This window comes from Bolinopsis microptera, chromosome 1 (genome assembly GCF_026151205.1).
Source record: "Bolinopsis microptera isolate Bmic1 chromosome 1, MBARI_Bmic_1.0, whole genome shotgun sequence".
Taxonomy (NCBI): domain Eukaryota; kingdom Metazoa; phylum Ctenophora; class Tentaculata; order Lobata; family Bolinopsidae; genus Bolinopsis; species Bolinopsis microptera.
The window spans coordinates 7979769-7999193 of record NC_087072.1 but is presented as its reverse complement, the minus strand read 5'-3'; the positions used below and the strand labels follow the sequence as shown (position 1 = coordinate 7999193).

At 39.2% G+C, this 19425-nt stretch overlaps 4 protein-coding genes across 4 annotated transcripts; 3 read left to right on the top strand and 1 right to left on the bottom strand.

Annotated features, from left to right (window-relative positions):
• The first annotated feature begins 207 nt into the window (after positions 1-207).
• On the top strand, positions 208-1668 carry LOC134821064 (uncharacterized). Its single transcript, XM_063831735.1, has 2 exons — positions 208-392; positions 1306-1668. Exons 1-2 carry the CDS (start codon positions 236-238, stop codon positions 1497-1499), a joined length of 351 nt encoding a protein of 116 aa, XP_063687805.1. The 5' UTR covers positions 208-235; the 3' UTR covers positions 1500-1668.
• A 178-nt stretch (positions 1669-1846) lies between these two features.
• Positions 1847-6929, top strand: LOC134821054 (ADP-ribosylation factor-like protein 2-binding protein). Its single transcript, XM_063831725.1, has 4 exons — positions 1847-1955; positions 6049-6110; positions 6271-6463; positions 6585-6929. Exons 1-4 carry the CDS (start codon positions 1894-1896, stop codon positions 6754-6756), a joined length of 489 nt encoding a protein of 162 aa, XP_063687795.1. The 5' UTR covers positions 1847-1893; the 3' UTR covers positions 6757-6929.
• A 2921-nt stretch (positions 6930-9850) lies between these two features.
• Positions 9851-18371, bottom strand: LOC134821044 (kynurenine aminotransferase-like). Its single transcript, XM_063831715.1, has 7 exons — positions 18247-18371; positions 17647-17755; positions 16915-17080; positions 11531-11621; positions 11243-11350; positions 10868-11005; positions 9851-10553 (listed from the first exon to the last, which is right to left on the bottom strand). The coding sequence occupies exons 1-7, from the start codon at positions 18329-18331 to the stop codon at positions 9994-9996; spliced, it is 1257 nt and encodes a 418-aa protein (XP_063687785.1). The 5' UTR covers positions 18332-18371; the 3' UTR covers positions 9851-9993.
• On the top strand, positions 12859-16580 carry LOC134821034 (uncharacterized). The gene is made up of 2 exons (XM_063831703.1): positions 12859-14661; positions 14837-16580. Exons 1-2 carry the CDS (start codon positions 13125-13127, stop codon positions 15226-15228), a joined length of 1929 nt encoding a protein of 642 aa, XP_063687773.1. The 5' UTR covers positions 12859-13124; the 3' UTR covers positions 15229-16580.
• Positions 18372-19425: the final 1054 nt, after the last annotated feature.

Genomic DNA, 19425 nt, shown 5'->3' with positions numbered 1-19425 from the left:
GACTATTAATATGTTATAAGTATTTGTTTTCACTTTTGCACGTTTAGGCAGTTGCTCTTGTGACCAGAGCTAGGGTTTTATAGTCATATATATTATATATATCATTCATTATTTGTTCATTTCATTGTTGTAATGTGTGCATTTCTCAATGAAATTTAAATAACAGAATCCGTAATTTTGAATGATAAAGTAACACCGAACTTTAATAATAGGGAAGGCTCTTGAGATCTCCATAATGCTGGCTGCTCGTCTCTGTACCCGTGCTGCTATTGCTCGACCTCTCATTAAACCTCTGGCATGTGCTCAGCCAGTCTTTGCAGTCCGGACTTTCCAGACTACCCCTCAGGCTCTCGATGAAAGTCTCGAACAGGCTTGCAAGTTTATTGGAGCAGGTTTGTACATTTGTATTTTTTCTTGAATTTGAGTTTACAATGTCATTTAAATCACCTGCAAAATGATTTTCCTTGAATTTGTACTTCAATAATTCTATTGGGTTCCTAAATGAGATACAAATCGTGTCTTGAAGTAAGTTTGCCAAATTCCCAGAATTAGAACTGCTAAATTTCGGTCTGAAAAAGTGGGTCTTCTAGATACGAGACAGAATCTAATCCCTGTCGATCACTAATACTGAGCTGTGGCTGGACTTATCGTATATTATAAGCTTACGTTCGGTCGTCAATTGGCGTATCAGATCGTTTTCAATCTTAAAATTACGCGTTACATGAGATAATCGTGCAAAAGCTTTCTTACATCAAGTTAAGCAGAAATTCGCCGCAGTTATCGAATTTTGATTTTCTTAAGTGTGCAATTTCTTTATACCCACGACTTTCAATACCATGTTTAGAAAAATTACTATTCTACTCGCATGCTATTTTAAGTGTTATAGTATACTGTACTTCCCACTGTGAATAACGGGTTCTCAGCAATTATCTATTAATTCTATCTGTATTAATTACTACCGACGCTCACTTCAAATTCGATTATGGGCACACTCTCCCATACCTTTTCATTGGACCTACATGCTCATGACCCTAGAGCTAGAGCCTCCTCAAATTTCAAAATTATATCTGAGTTCGCAACCCTTGCATACTACAATTGTTGAGGGTTACATTTTTTCTCAAGATGGGGTAAAATGGGGCAACATATCTTGAAATTGCATTTAAAAACGTATTAGAGTAAGTATAAATTTACTCTCAAATTTAGTCCTATTTCACCCAAAAAACAAGGAAAAATTTGGACTTGGGGTTTGGGAAAAATGGGGTTGGAACCGTATACCACGGATGTCTAACGGTAATTATATTTCAGGATGTGCTACAGTTGGAGTAGCCGGATCCGGAGCCGGAATTGGAACAGTATTCGGATCTTTAGTAGAAGGATACGCCAGGAACCCTTCCCTTAAAACTCAACTCTTCTCCTACTGCGTTCTTGGGTTCGCTCTCTCCGAGGCTATGGGTCTTTTCTGTCTCATGATTGCTTTCATGATCCTCTTCGCGCTATAGACTGTTTTAGATAATTTATTGAACCTTTTATAAGTTATATTTTGTGGTTGATCATGATTCTGTTACATAACTTTGAAGTGTCATTCTAATTAAGGTGCAGGTGTTACCTAGTAACATTTGCTTTGTAAGCTCATATTTCTCGATATAAAATTATGGAAATTTGATAAGAGCTGCTGTGTCTTACTGAAATTGCTCTTGCTTGCCAATATTATCAACTATCAAGCACATATAACGCAAAAACATCAATCTTTTAACTGTAGTCGAATCTTCCAAATTGTGCTTATCAAATGTTGTATGCGTAGTTATGACACACATTGTACGCTCAATATTAAAGAAATGAAACGTACAGATTTTATAAAATCACTTTTAACCCGAACGTGTCAGTAGGGGAGACATGGCTAATTCCAATGCGGAAGATCTGGGGGTCATGGGTATTGTGGAAGATGTTGCACACAAGTAAGTCAAGTAAGTCGCTTTGCAATATGTTTCTGTTCCACAACTGCTTTATCATTTCTTTAAAATACTTTTCCATAATTGCATACCTAAATCTGCTAAAAGGTGGACTCAAACGGCTGTTGTGCTCATGCTTTTAAAAGCCTTGTTAATTTTTCGCCGACCAACTATTTCATGGCCAAAATTTTAGCCGATGATAATCTTCACTGTTCAAATATTTTCCGCTATATTTTTGATGAAGTAATAAAATCCATAAATATGTATTATTCCTCAATTTCATGAAAATGTTATTGAAAGTTTATATCGAAGCCCATTACTTGGACAGGTTTTGCGCATTACATTCTCAATAAATTAGTATCCTTTCTTCATATTTGCTCTTTTGAATTATTATTTAAACCTGAATTATTGCTCCCAATGAAATATTTGCTCCTAATGAGTTAGCCGCCCGGTATCTTAGCTAGTCTCTATTTTCGGCGACTAAATTACAGCCGATTTAAAGTTCAAAATAAGTATACACTATACTTTAAATTTGAAGGTATACTTGCAACAATCTTTTGCATAAAACCTGATTTGAATATCTGGCTGAGATAACTTTTGTGATAACTTTTTCATAGTACTCTTATAAGTACGATCGCATAGTATTTTGCATCAATGTCTGCTGAAGCTGTTAAGCGTGGACGGTTTCATTATTCGTTCCTTCCTGATAAATGGAAATTCCGCATACAGGCTAAGAGTTCATGAATCCGAGATTTTGGAAACATTTTGGAAACATGTGTCAGAATTGTGTCCGATTTGGAAACATGCCCTTGTAGCCGCAATTATGCCTGGACTGACTTGAAATCGATCTGGTATGGTAGAGGGACATGTGTACTAACATTTCTAACCACTCAGAAGTGCGAAATATTGCCCTGGTTCATGGAATGAACGAAATGAACAAAAAATGAACATTGTCCTAGAATCGCCTAAAATGAGCTGAAACCGATTGGGATTGATTGGTATTGATACCACAAGTGTCCCTGACAAGTTTGGTGGGTCTAGCATGTCCGGAAAGGGCTCTGGGGCAATGTTTCCATTTTGGTGTCAGAGTAGTTGAGCTCGTGGAAACATTTGTGTCCGATTTGGAAACATGCCCTTGTAGCCGCAATTATGCCTGGACTGACTTGAAATCGATCTGGTATGGTAGAGGAACATGTGTACTAACATTTCTTACCACTCAGAAGTGCGAAATATTGCCTTGGTTCATGGAATGAACTAAATGAACAAAAAATGAACATTGTCCTAGAATCGCCTAAAATGAGCTGAAACCGATTGGAATCGATTGGTATTGATACCACAAGTGTCCCTGACAAGTTTGGTGGGTCTAGCATGTCCGGAAAGGGCTCTGGGGCAATGTTTCCATTTTGATGTCAGAGTAGTTGAGCTCGTGGAAACTTTTGTGTCCGATTTGGAAACATGTCGTTGAAAAGAATGAGAAGTGATGGTGGACCCCTAAACGCTCTCAAACGTGTCACTGAGTGCCCAATTGAATTAATTCTTTTTGGTATGACCTACTACCACACTGGTTAAAATCGAAAAATATTCGTGATCATTTTTTTCAAATGAATAGAAGGTTCATTTTCGCATTTATACCAAATGTTATTGAATGGTGTTTGGTCATTTATATTACGTTTGTCCTGAAAAAATGAGTTCTAGCTTCTCAGATAACCGAGATATGAAGATAATAATTTTATAGATAATATCCGGTAGTAGAGACTTATCAAACTATTATTTAGGAGGAAACGCGAGCTTTCAATGTACTACACTTTCATCTGGCTCAAATTATTTGCTATATAGTAGTGTTGAAAATATTAAGACATATGAAGCATAACAAGTTTGTTCATTACATGTGATCAGGTGATTAGGTTGAGGCTAGACCCGCATTATGGGAAGCATGCAGAGAGCCCAATTACGGTTGTCGTAATTGGGTAATCATTGAGTACCCTATCAATTTTGCTAACGAGATAAACAAATTGCTTGATAACTTCGTCATTTTAATTCCGTTTCGCACCATCTTTCAGATTATATTCCGGATTAAATGACCTAGGCAAAATGTTACAACGGAGTCTCTATTAACGGGTGATACTCGTAAAATATCTGTTCCATATATACATATTCCAGGACCGTCGACGAGTCCAACTCGGCGCACGTCCTGGTAGGTTATAAACCTACAAAGTCTCTAACATAGTAACATGTTCACAAACACGAATATAAGAAATTCAATGTTGATTGCGTGTGGCCCCCAAAAATCGAATTTTTAAAATTTTGGTGACGGAATCCTCGAACAAGTAGGTACAGTACAGTATATAATATATATTATAAAACACGGTGGTTATAAGACCCAACGTATGGATACTGAATTTTGTCCCCCCCCCCCCCCTCCCCAAATCGATTCCAGCTCATTTCAGGCGATTCTAGGATAATGTTCATTTTTTGTTCATTTCGTTCATTCCACGAACCAGGGCAATATTTCGCACTTTTGAGTGGTTAAAAATGTTAGTACACATGTCCCTCTACCATACCAGATCGATTTCAAGTCAGTCCAGGCATAATTGCGGCTACAAGGGCATGTTTCCAAATCGGACACAAATGTTTCCACGAGCTGAGTTGAGACACAGTTAATAAACTGCGGAGTGACTAAAATGCTATACAGCAAAAACAGAACGCTCCAACCAAACACTCCACCTACTGATCCTAACCACCCTAACAACTCTCTAGCTCTCTCTCTCTTCAACCCTCATTCCCTCACTCCTCTTGGTGTACAAAACCATTCTAACCTATGTATGTCCCCCCTACGGGTTCCACAAGCCCAACGGTACATAGTTAGACGAAAAACAGAGAAGCCTTGATTGCCAGATCAAGGACTGCATCAGTAGCAGCGAAATACGGATATACCTTCTCCCTTACAGTCAGCGAGCTGACAACTATCTGACTGTGTCTTTTAGGCCTTGCCACACCACCTTCGCTATTGCATCCGCTCGCCCGTATTCACTGACACATCCCACACCTGGGTTTAGTATGAAGATGTACGCATATTCACCCAAGATGCGGAGATGCCTCAGTTTAGCGAGTTGAGATACAACAGCAAACTCACAGGAGCATGGATCAGAATCATCAGTTACCAACCTGACACCGTTTCGGGGCTTTAATCGCAATACGGTTTCCTGTCAGGCGCCCCAGCAGTCCACCCTGCCCCGGACACAAATGTTTCCACGAGCTCAACTACTCTGACACCAAAATGGAAACATTGCCCCAGAGCCCTTTCTGAACATGCTAGACCCACCAAACTTCTCAGGGACACTTGTGGTATCAATACCAACCTATCCCAATCGCTTTAAGCTCATTCCAGGCGATTCTAGGATAATGTTCATTTTTTGTTCATTTCGTTCATTCCATGAAGCAGGGCAATATTTCGCACTTTTATGTGGTTAGAAATGTTAGTACACATGTCCTTCTACCATTCCAGATCAAATCCAAGTCAGTTCAGGCATAATTGCGGCTACAAGGGCATGTTTCCAAATCGGACACAAATGTTTCCACGAGCTCAACTACTCTGACACCAAAATGGAAACATTGCCCCAGAGCCCTTTCTGGACATGCTAGACCCACCAAACTTCTCTGGGACACTTGTGGTATCAATAACAATCGATCCCAATCGGTTTCAGCTCATTTTAGGCGATTCTAGGATAATGTTCATTTTTTGTTCATTTCGTTCATTCTATGAATCATAGAAATATTTCACAGGAAGCTTAAAATGTTAGTTCTCAAGCCACTGTATCATACCAGGGTAAATCCAGCTCTGTTTACGGACATATACAGCCAAAAACATGTTTCCAAATCGGACACAAATGTTTCCACGAACTCGGATTCATCTTCTGCAGGCTAAAAATTTCGCCTATCTGGTTGTAAAAAGCACACTCCTGTGAGCAAAATCTTGACGTTTTTCTGCGCGCGCAGAGTTTTGGACTATGGTAACGGCCCATTATAATGTAAAGGAATGAATCCGTCGAACATTCGAGGCTGTTAGAAATGAGCGGTGTCTCACCGCTATTATTTGCAGGAGCAACGACAAAGATATTGAATTTGATACACTTATCGGACACTTGCAGGATATCGTTTTAGGTGAGTAAAACTTCTGAATAATGACTGTAACTATGGTAATTCATCTCTGCGCCTTAACACTACATTTCTGTGAAATTGCATGCAATTTCCTGCCAAAATTAATTTCCTTGATAACTGATCTATACGTCTTACTTCATCTTAAAGTTACTGTCTTTCCTAGAGGTCGGCTTTCAAGATCTGCAAGATGGATTCTTGTCTGAACATTCCGACGAATTCGACGAGGAAGAAGAAAATAAGCTCGTCTATATGGAAATATACAACAGCTACATAACTAAGATTGAGGGTTACATTTCTAAACGATTAAAAGAGCTTCATCCTAGCTTCCAAATGGATCTTTTATTGTCTATGATTCAGTAAGTTACTTTAAATGATTATTACATACGTTTTCGCCGTTCATCTCCGTGTCCTTCACTTTTTTAACATAGCCTTAGTTTCGATTAGAGTTGGAGTAAAATCTAAACACTTTCTCTTCAGATCACGAAGGGACGAAGTTGATCCAGAATTGTTCGACACACTGGCATCTTTTGCAGACTTCGTCCTATTCAAAGAGACTATGCTCAACTATAAGTCCCAAAGAGACAATGAAATGGGCGAATTCCCCACCTTGGTTGTCACTTCTATGGCATGTGGCCTGCCCAGATCTTAGTAAACATTCCTAGTTAGATTCAGAAATATCCCCAGCTAAATAAAATATTGCTGCTTACAGAATCCCCTTACTTCAGAATAGCGCGCTGTACTTCTGTTGATCAGAGTTTATTTTAACCAAGATTTAAATTGTATGATATGTGTACATTGTAATATATTTTATATGGATTATGAGATATTTGTCTGTTGATTGTCTTAGAGTTGAACAAATAAGAGCAAACAATTTTACTTGTCCGTTACCCAAAACTGGTTCACTTAAAGGCACTCAAATAGTGTCCCTCAAATGAAAATACCTTTATTTGACAAAGGCAAGTACAGGCGTTAATTTCACCATTGTAGTCATGCGAATCCCAGTTATGCAGCCCAAAGAACTAGGGCCGCTTAGGCCGATGGAATTAATTCGCACACTGCTATTGATGGAAGCAATACAAATACAAAATATGGACAAACTATTATATTTTAAAACTAATCTGCTGTGAATTTGTTACTGTATGTAGCGAAAGTGACTCTTACTAGATACCAAATCGTTACCTATTGAGGAACAGTTCTTTTGCCAGATATCAGAATCGAACATTCTGGTGAATGTTAAATAATTAATATGCTTATGGGAAAATCTACTGGTCGCATAATACATAGTATTATTATTTATACTTTATTAAATTACAAAGTAAAGTATTATTCAAACATTAAATTTCTTCTATCGTTGATTACCTTGGATTTGGGAACCTCTTACAGTTTCACTCAGTTTACCTATAAGATGTAAGGGTCAGACATGATTATTAACTGTCTTCTGGGGCTCATACAGGATCTGAACGTGGCGAGTATTAGTAAATATTTCTTTCATTGACAACTGAGCAAATGATCACATAGGGGGGGGGGGGGGGGGGAACCAACGGGCATTAATGGCAGTATTTTAAAATTTTGCTCAGACTGCCACTGCCATTAATGCCCATAATGCCCATTAATGCACATTAATGCCCATATTTAATAGAAAAATCGAAACCATGAGACACGTGCTTTCTCGACAGTAGTAGTTCTCTATCTCAGATGGCAGTCTAATACACAGACCACATGAGCGTCAGCTTTCAATCGGTACTAGAGCACTGAGGCGAGATCCTTCCGGGATGTATGATCCTTCTTCGTCTGTATCAGTATCGCATGATCCATAGCATTGCTGGCTAAGCTCGGGTGGGCGACAATTGACCCCCCCGACAATTGACCCCGACAATTGACCCTAACCCTGACCCTAACCCTAACCCTAAGTCCTAACCCTAACACTAACCCTAACCCTAACCCTAACCCTAGGCCTAACCTTGACTCACGATGTCAATCCTTCGCAGCTCGGTGAGGCACAGTGGTGCATCTCGCCGATCTACCGAAGTGGTTGCGAGAAGCATTATTTGATGCGCGCGCGACCCAGTAGTGCATCGCGCTACAAACCCTAACCCTAACCCTTACCCTAACCCTGACCCTGACCCAGGACCCTGACCCAGGGTCAGTGACCCTAGGACCCAGGACCCTGACCCAGGACCCTGACCCAGTACCCTGACCCTGACCCAGGACCCTGACCCAGGACCCTGACCCTGACCCTGACCCTGACCCTGACCCTGACTCTGACCCTGACCCTGACCCTGACGCTGACCCTGACCCTGACCCTGACCCTGACCCAGGACCCTGACCCTGACCCTGACCCTGACCCTGACCCTGACCCTAACCTTAACCCTGACCCTGACCCTGACCCTGACCCTGACCCAGGACCCTAACCGTACCCAGGACCCTGACCCAGGACCCTGACCTAGGATCCTGACCTAGGACCCTGACCTAGGACCCTGACCCTAACTCGATCAATTGACCCCAGTGTAATTACATGGGGGGTCAATTGTCGGGGGTCAATTGTCGAGGGGTCAATTGTCGGGGGGTCAATTGTCGTACTAAGCCCTAGATTTCACGACAATTGACCCCAGTGTAATTACATAAGGGGTCAATTGTCGGGGGGTCAATTGTCGTACTAAACCCTAGATTTTGCGACAATTGACCCCAGTGTAATTACATAAGGGGTCAATTGTCGGGGGGTCAATTGTCGCGGTACCCTAAGCTCTTGGTCACCTGGAGAGGGGGCAACCTAATTTATGTCAGAAACAACAGAAACAACCTTATTATAGCTGTAGGAGCAGTGTTATTTTAACCAAGCAAGGTGGGCACAAACGTGACGTCACAAGCTCAGTGGGGAGCATAATTAGATCTCCCAATATCTCGGGATAGGAAGCAGATAAAAAGGTCCGGTTTTGACTAATCTTAGTTATATGTTACATAACAACAATATATTAAAATATAAGGGTGGGTTATTTTTGGGCGTCATGAACCTTTAATAAGGTCTGTAGACAGGATATTTATTGTAGGTATGAAATAGACGTGACCTGAAAGTTTCAAAAGCGAATAAAAAAGTATGGGCATTAATGGCAGTATTTTAAAATTTTGCACAGACTGCCACTGCCATTAATGCCCATTAATGCCCATTAATGCCCTATGGTTCCCCCCCCATCACATACATACTCAACATAGGCTTAAGGAATAACCTTACGAATTACGATATGAACCTAGTACTCAGTTCCCATTACATGCATGATCTAACTATGTGCAGGAAAAAATAAGCTCAGCGTGGTAAAATAAGCTCACATTCGTGTGATTTTGCCTAACATGGTGATTTGGAACCGGCCAATAGATACGAACATGTGACCGACCTACGTCGCAGCCAGCTAGCTTAAACTAGCTGGATTGTAAATAATAACAGCACCGTGCGTGCGCAATGATAGTAATATATTTACAGCGTGTTCCAGCAGCACCACGCGCGCGAAGTGCCCTTCGCCCACATATTGTCACAAGGCAAACATTTTAGAACGGTCGAATAAACGAGTTCCCAGTAATTATGAGCTGAACTGCGTAACCATAATTAGTATCTTAAAACGTAGTACATGCTACAGAGCACAGTCTATGTGTATCAGCCATCTCTGAGATCACCAAACAACAATTATCAGTCTCTGATAACTTTCGTAATACTGTACATGTATGTAAGACAGAAGAAGGAAAAAATAGAGTTTTGCGATGACATAATAAATCAAAATAGCAAATCATATAGGACAATCTTAACCCATAAAACAGATACAATAATCCGAACATTAAATTGATAAAGACTTCTTGGCCAGCAAGACTATTAAATTACTAAAATTAGTAGATAAAATTACTTCTTTTTAAAAGATCGGATAATTTGGCAAGCCTTCTCGATAGTCCCATCAGACTTAGCAAAGCACACCCTGATATATTTAGCAGCAAGATGCCTATTCTTATCTCCATAAAACACACTAATCGGGATAGTGGCCAGCTTGAACTCCCTGGTCAGCCACTTGACACAGTCCACATCGTAGCACCTCCCAGTTTTCAGATCTGTAAAATCCCAGCCCATGGTAGCCGTGTCCACCAACATGAAATAGCCACCATCAGGCCAGACAGGGGTGCAGCCTATGTCAGAAAAAGCATCAGCCAGCATCTGGCAGTTCTTCTGAAGTTGAGCTGACAACCACTTGAAATATGATTCATCAGTCTGGGCTACGCCTCGCTCGTACTCGAACGCACCCGCAACTGCTTCTTGAAGGAGGGTGGGAGCGGTAAAGGTGGAGCAGGAGGAGACATGTTGGAGTTGAGAGATGAGGTTGGCAGGACCCAGAGCCCAACCTATCTTCCAGCCGGTAACACTGAAGGTTTTGCCAGCGCTGCCCACAGTAAGTGTTCTCTCCCACATATCTGAAATATTACTGGTCAGCCGTAGTGGCACATTTGAAAGACATGGTGACTAGAGCGTTAATAAATGTCAAGCTAGGTCATCATACTTTTAACACTACTTACGTAGATGTGATGACAGTATTTTAAATTTTATTACTTTCAACACTACCACTATAACCCATATAACAGATAATTGTAGATGATTACAGACGTTTCCGTTGGAAAATTACTACTGCATTATATATAAAAGTTGCACCTAACTAAGACTCATTACTCAATAAGCAAAGCAGAGGAATACAATTATTATCTAACAGTGGAATAACATGTTCAAATACCAGGTAAACCACCGATTCGCACATGTTCGTTTTCGTCAAATACCACACGCTCATAAACTTCGTCAGAGAGGATGATTACGTTGTGTTTCTTACACACGGACCCAATGTACTCCAGTTCCTCTCTCGTGAACATTTTACCTGTCAAGTTGTGCTTTATTGAGTATTTTAGTAACTATAAGAAGTGCTTTATTGAGTATTTTAGTACACACCAACTTTAAAGATGACAAAACTAAATAGAACTTTACACTGACCTACTAAGATTAAAAAGATAACAAGAAAGTAGATGACACCCCCAAAAATAAGGAATTCATCCGAGGAGTAAGAATTATATAATAGTATGTATTAAGATTTTGTAAGATTAAAGAAGTTACTCACCGACAGGGTTGTGGGGTGTGGTGGTTATCAGGAGTTTAGTTCGTTCACTAAACGCCGCCTCAAACTCTTCCTTATCTAACTTCCAATTCTTGGCAAACTTCTCGTCACCTGATAACATTGAACTCATCACTACCAAAGGTCATCTCAGTTAAATTCTGATAATGTACTAGGTGAAATAACATCAATATATACATATATTATTTGACGAGCACCGGTACGGGGGCAATGTGAGATCAGTAAATTGAGAGTTGAGTAATGGATGATGTTCTCCGGCTGTTAATAACTCACCAGTAGGTCGCAGTGGTACTCTCACTAATTTACCACCACTCAGCTCCATGTCCCCAGCATAGCAGTCAAAGTGGGGCTCAATGATTACTGCCTGAAATATTGTGATGAGATAAAGCATGGTTGTAGTACGAAGAAAGTTGCCCATGTTATACAATAAACAATCGTATACAATTTGTATTAGCTTTTCGAAATCGATTTTGCGGCTTCGATATACTGTAATATACTTTAATACGGTCATCGCCCCACCCGTAATTTATTAGATTATATTAAGGGGGCCGGGGGTCTTCTTTAAAATTCTCTCGAAATTGATTTCATAGTTGTTTCTGATAGAGGGGAGTGAAATCTATCAGAAAGGTCAGCGCTTATGTGTAATTATTTTCAATCCAGGTCCAAGATTTTCAAAATCGAATAAAATATTTTCTAAGGCCTATCTCAAAATTCGGCTCGACTGGTCTCTTCTAAATGATCCCTAGAACATATCCTGAAAGTGTCAGGGTGATCGCCCTAAAAATGTAGGAGAAGAAAAATCGCTTGCGCAATACAATTACACATAAGCGTTGACCTTTGACCGGCGATAATTTTGGCTAGGAACAATATTTTTCCATGGGACTAAAAGCAGCTGATAGATATCACTCCCCTCTATTAGAAAAAATCTATGAAATCAATTTCGAGAGAATTTTGATGAAGACCCCCCCGGCCCCCTTGACTCAGTACTATCCTTTATGTCTGTCAAGTATCAACAGTTAAGTGCTACATGAACCAAGTGACAGTACTCTGTCTTATTTTGCGCTATGTTCAGTCTTAAACTGGCTTCAACCCAAGGCTGATGGTACGAGTAATTATGGAGGAGTTGTTGCATATACCCATGCGCTTATCATTATGTATTCAACATATTGTGGCGCTATGATACGCTCCAACTTATTCTCTCAGTTCACGTGGGTACACATAACCCAAATTAGCTGATCTTGCGTCTTACAAACTGGTGTCATGTACAACGATCATCAGAGAACTGGGAACGCGCGCACGTGGCTAATTTATAAATTACATTTCATATAATTGACGGGTTATGGTTTTAAAACAGTGTTTATCGAACAGTTTGACCTTTTTCTTGTAATAACCGCAATTATTGTGTAGTATAATAACATAAATAATATATAAATAACATGAATAATATACACTGTTAAATAGCGCTGAACAATGGAGCTTGATTTGCGTTATACTCAGCCACTAGTCTGATTTCACTCCCGCCGGATAAATTTTGTGTTGAGTAGCAAACTGAGAAGACAAAGGATATATTTTCAAGAGAAACGCCTCTTCAGATTATACCATGTTTCTTTTGTGGGTTCTCTTGTTGGCAATCGATGCATCGCCATCTGAGAACACAAATTTTACTCGTTTAGTTGACTATGAAATCGAACCGTCATCCAATGTGCAGTGGGGTGAGGACTATGCCTTAACCTGTATTTTAAAAGATCGCCAAGCTAGCCACGCATTCTGGCTCAGAAATGGGGAGAACCTTGAAAAAAAGGCCCAGAACAAAACAAGACAGAATGGATTCCTAAGAGTGACCTACAAGATACAGAACTTCAGCAGTATGGATCTGGGGAACTACAGCTGCAGATGGAGGTTTAAAAGAAAAGGCTTAGTTTATACTCGGCAAGGCAAGGTACTGAGACTGGTTATCACACCAAAAAAGAGACAAGACCGGGCAGATGAAACGGAAAAAACGGAGCAGATTACTCCCCAAAGTAAACCAGACCAGAATGATGACCAAAACGTATCCACAGCAGATCCGGCTGCCACAAATAACCAGACCTCAAAAGATGCTTCAACATTAACAACCCTTAAACCTACAACCACGCCAATTGCGGAAAGAAGTATCTGTAAGATGTTGAAAGTAGATCATATCTATGGATGGAATCAAGATAAATATAGGGCAGGAGATGTGCTATCCATCCCAAAAGGTCGCCTGATGAACGAAGTGCTCACGATAAAGGCACGATACATCTTCTACAATCGTTATAATAACTTAAACCGGGGTAACGAATATGGTTCATCCTGGGATAATACAGATTGGAGCTCTCACAAAAAAAGAAGGGGAAACATGAACAAACCTGCCAAAAGAAGGAGCGGGGATATCAAGGGTTCAGAAGAAGCCCCAGATTTTAATGGAGCTCCCGATGAAAGATTAGAGAACCAGGAAGATATGACACCCGACGCGACCCCGCCCGCGCCCTCTCAGATAGCTACTAAAATAGACCCCACACAAGAGATCGTAAATTCCAAGATAAAGACCCAGACTGAAACATTCAAGGTCTTATCACTCAACCAACCGGAAGATTCCTTTCACCAAAAAGGCTCAATTGAAGTTATCATCAAAAAAACTACAAACAGGAGAATCGGTCAAACTAGGGCAGATTGGTTCGTCGACGGAACCAAAAAGTACCCCTTCAATGACGGCTACAACGAAAGCCCGCTCTGGTTGGAGGATAGTACGGAACTGAAGCTCCAACTGAGGTACAATCCTGAGATTGCATCGTTAGAGATAATAACTTCACAACAGACTGGCCAACTGAGATCCATCAGGATACCCCCAGAAGATCTCAAAAATTTAACCCAAATAAGTATCGGGGATGATGTCAATGGCGTGTCCATTGACTATATTTCCATCTGCCAGCCAATAAAACCCACAATCTCTCTCACCATGGAAGTCAAAATGGAAACTGTCAATCTGATATGCACTTCAACTGGACCACCGTTTTTGACGGGCTACTGGAAAGTGGGTTATCAGAGGTTCTACTACAATAGAGACCTACCAAATGTTAGATTCACTGAACAATTGAGTGACACAGAAGGACTACAAACGCTGACCCTAACTCTGAAAATTACACCATCATATCTACAAACTAGAAATTACGAGTGTATAGTGTTCAGTACGTCCAATCAGGGGCCTGATAGCAGGGGAATTAAGAAAGTTATCACAGTACGAGGGGAAGACTACAGAGAAAAAGATCCCAACTGTTCGAAATGTGGAGATGGTGGTAGAGCAGCAGCTGAAGAGGAAGCCCGTCAAGCTCGATTAAGGGCAGAAGCGGCAGCCCTTGAACAGGCAGAGAAGCTGAAGACCGCAGGTTATTAGGCGTTTTTAATAAGTTAGATAGCTAATTATTATAAGAATCACATCATTGATATAATTATATATCCTTGCCTACAGTCTTGTATCCAATAAATTAAAAAATGTTCGTGATTGAGAATGATATGTCAATGTTAAATATATGCAAATAAATTAACAAAAATAATTCTCAGAAAAGAAAGAAAAAAGGATGACAATAGCGCTAGGATCAGTCTGTGGCCTCCTTCTCCTCATGTGTTTCCTCCAGTATTACCTTCTTAGACTCTACAAAAAAGAAAAGAAAGTGAATGCAGAGGAGGAGGAGGAAGAGGAGGAGGAGGAACTGTCAGAAGTAACCAAATGGGAGAGGACAGTGAATCGGTACAAGGACTATGGTATGTACCCCGCGACCTACAATCCTGACTACGATGAAATGAGGAGGAAACGATACGGAGAGAATTACAAAGAGGAGCGTGCAGCTGCAGCTGCAGCTAAGGAAGAAGCCGAGAAAACAGGACTTAAAAAAGAGTTGACTGCAGATGAGATTTTGAGGTTGAGACAAAGGGAACTTGGTCTTTTCGATTAGAACAACGTGTGAAAATGGGGACGCGGATTTGCAGATAGGAAAAGGGAAACATAGAAAATCCAGCTGCCACGTTTGGTAAAGTTCCTGGTTTTGCATTTTACCTTAATTCATTCCAGAACATTTCATCGGACTTAGTAGTTATTACAGCTTTCTTGCATTTTCCCTTCAAAGATGATTTTACAGTTTCGTTATTATTACTTTAATAGTTATTCAGAATGATTAATGCATAAAACATGATTATTAACAAATATTTGATTAAAGGGCATTAAAGATGACCAGATTGTTGTAAGAGCCAGTAATTGAACTTATTTAAATTTGAAGGAATCTTAGGATGAGGCTTTTGATTTGCACTCCAAGAACTAAAGTCTAAATACCTTTGTTTTTTCAAGTTTATTACGTTATCTGGCGGGCCAGAATAGATTTTACCGTTGTTTGCCATCGATGATCAAATATAGTCAACATATGAACTTGAGCTATGGGCAGATACGTACAGAAAAATTCGAATTCTGAAGATCATGTTTTGAAAAATCTTAAATTAAAACTTCTATAATATGTTACACGTTTTCTTGGTGACACGAAGACTTTGTAAAATTTGGTAATAAAGCTAATCTTTCACATCCGTCTTAATGGCCACCGTAGTAAATTTAATTTAGATGACCGAAAAATGTATAAACATTCTGCCTTATCCACGCACTGTTTATATTGAGCACAAAAATACCTTTAATTTTGAAACTTTTAGATTTGGGATCGTAAAGAGAACAAAACCAATTTTATTAGATAGAGAAGAGTCAAGATTTTGTTCAAAATTCAAAACTAACGTTTGGGGACTTAATAGAATGGAGATAAAACGGTAATTTGTACATTTTTAGATTTCTTTAATTATCTCACACAGTGCATCTTAACAATTTTGTAATTTATACTTACAACCTGGATCATTTGATACATTTGTTCGTGTTTACAAATAAAGCTGGTATGTAGAAGAGATAATATTATGCTTTTAGTGTTATCGTCGCTACTTTAACGAGATTTCTTAGCGTTATCAATTAACAGTAATGGGACACAGCAGTTCTAAGATCGATTAGTGCATTTTTGTTTGATAAGTAGTTCTAGTCACTGCTTATCAGCTTTACTAAAGTGTTTAGTTTGTTTCATACTATACTATAATTTTCCGAATGGAGTTGTACAATGTAGCCCATCCATAATTACTTGTACATGCTACGAATTTTTTTAACGTTTGAGTTAATAAACTATGATGATTATATAATATGAATTTTACTTAATAGAGTGCTTATCTTATAGTTACATTTTTTACAGGCTCTAATTATGTAGTTTTACGAAGATTTCAAGCCTTACGTTGTGTGTTTCCCTTCGTGTCCAAAAGCATTATAATCTTTATAATGTTTTACCCATTTTCACCATTGATGAAAATTGGAAAATCAATTAAATTATCTATTCTCTAACGGTGTGTTTCTTGTATATTCTATACAAGACAGAAACAGTACCTATCTTGGACCAAACGAGAAATGCTCTTTAAAGCGGGTTCTCGTACAAAGTTACCAAGTTATCTGTTCCTAGTTAATCAAATGTCGCTAGATACTTGTCAAGTCAGTATTTAGCCATCAATTCTAAAGAGTTACGATAACGAGGTCTGAATCATACACAAACTAATCAAGAAGGTCTCCTCACCTCATCTCCCTCGTTGATGAAAGCAGTGATAGCAGCGTAGATAGCTTCATAAGCACCCACAGCAGTCATGACCTCCGTCATAGGGTTAATGTTCCTGTTGAAGAGAGGAGAGAACTCTGTTGCTAACTCCTTTACTAGTCGGGGGTGCCCCTGGGCTCGTGTGTACCTGAAATAGATACTCAGTGTGGGTGCAGGTACTTTTAGTTTTATACCTCACTTTTGACTTTCTTCTTTGTATGTATAACTTTGGTTACTGGTTAGATATTATCGTATCAAGGGCTGAAGTTGTGGTAGCTGACTGCTGAGCAGTCTGATATTGACACTACAAAACACTAACTGTCTTTTGTGTTCAGTTTGAGGGACACTGCCGAGTTATTTGTAAATCACATCACTTTTAAAGCTAACAATAGTATCAATATTCAATAACCCAATACTTTCTTCATGGTTCGACAATTCTGCGATTTCAATCATCATTTCAAACACAATTTGTCTTTTATTAACTTCTAACCGAGTCTACTCATATTGGAGATTAAACACATTACACATGCAGGCAAGCACATTTTGGAACACATAGTGTAGCAATTATTAATGATGAATTCCAGGAGAAACATAAATTAATAGGTATAATGATTAATGATCACAGCGAGCTTATCAATCATGAGCCCATGATGGCAGTAGATTAAACTTTTAAAATTAATCCCAGACAAAAGTGTCTAACTGTCTGATAATTACCAGTTAGCAGCGGGTTTAGCCACAGCTTTACGGACTTCTTCTTGCAGAAACTCAGGGACTACAAAGTCCGGGAACCCTTGTCCGATATTTGTTGCTTTGTGCTCATTCGCTGAAAAAGTAATGATCATTGTACTCTCACGCCAATGAGTTCTGAGTTACATTAAATTAAAAAGTAGGTTGTTTTATGGGACCTTTACCGATAGTTGAAATTTGACATCTAGCGTCATGACTCATGTAGCGTGAAATGACGCCAGATGATGATAGATGACGCTATCTAGCGTCATTTAACGCTAGTTACGCGACACTGTCGCCAGGCGACAGCTAGCGCTATTTGCACTGAATTTCGGGCCTTTTTGTGGGCGACATCTAATTATTCTAGCGCTGTCTAGCCAGAAATTCTATCCAAAAAGCGCTAGCTGTCGCCTGGCGACAGTGTCGCGTAACTAGCGTTAAATGACGCTAGATAGCGTCATCTACTGTCATCTAGCATCATTTCACGCTAGATGACGCTAGATGTCGAATTTAAACTATCGGTAAAGGTCCGTTTTATGCTGATTATATTTATATTATGGTACGAACCTAATTGTTTAATAAACTTACCTAGTGAAGAGAACTCGGCCCAGAGATTGACACCAAAGTTTCTCAGTCTAGATGCTGGTGGTGGCACTGTGCTGTCTAACTTCATCTTTTAAATGATATCTATATAAATTATGAAATTGTTAGTTATACAGCAGAATCAATAAAAAAGGAAATTAAATTTGAAATTTAAGTTGATAGGTAGTTCCCAAACTATAACAGAAAAACAATATTAATTGCTGAACCAGAACACAGTTTTATGCGGAACCATACTTAAGGATTAATGATGAAAGTTTATTACATGATCGTCTAGCATGAGCTGAACAAGTGACAAAACGCCAACATTATCAAAAACGCAGATCAGAAGATTCTCTGTAATATCAATATTATCTGAACAATTGAAACATTGTTAACAAAGATGTCAGACGAAAATTACTTTTGATCATTAAAACGTCGTTTCACTTCTTCAGCTGATAAAAGATCAAATTCCATGTTGCTTTCAAAATGGCCCGATCGTTTAACTTCATACTTTTAAAAAACATCAGTTGTATGATAACGTAAAATATTCAAAATTACTGAATAAATTCTAATTCAAACTTAAGAAGAACGTTAAAAGGTTTTAACATGTGCCTGTTTTTTCGTCGTGGCGGACGCTAGATTTCCATTCACTACAAGCTCTAATCAGTTCAATTCATAATATTATGCTTCAAATACGAAAAACACTAGAACTTAAAGTTTATCTGTAATTTAAGAAATTGTAAGCAAAAAGTGAACTATACTCATGTCTTATACATCTCAGTACAGTGTACACTACGCGTGTCACGTACAAATTGGGCTTATCACTTAATACATTAAAATACAAGCGCGGAAGGAAGGAATGGCAACATATCTAAACCCACCTTCCTCGTTCTCCAAAATCCCTCTTTTTCTGCAAAAACGACCTTTCATAACCTTTCACTTAACATTTTTGCTTCGCAAAATGGTGAACGGAACAAATCAAAAGGAAAAATAAGCATCTCAGAAACTGTTGTTACAATTGACAATTAACTTCCGCCATCTTATTCATGATATTAAGGTGTCTGTGCAGTTATAGCAGATTTTTTAAATATATAAGATACCATATATCAAGGTGCTTTAACATTTATTATATTATGTTCCATTATGATGGCATGACAGGAAGTAACCAGGCGCAACCTGGCTGTG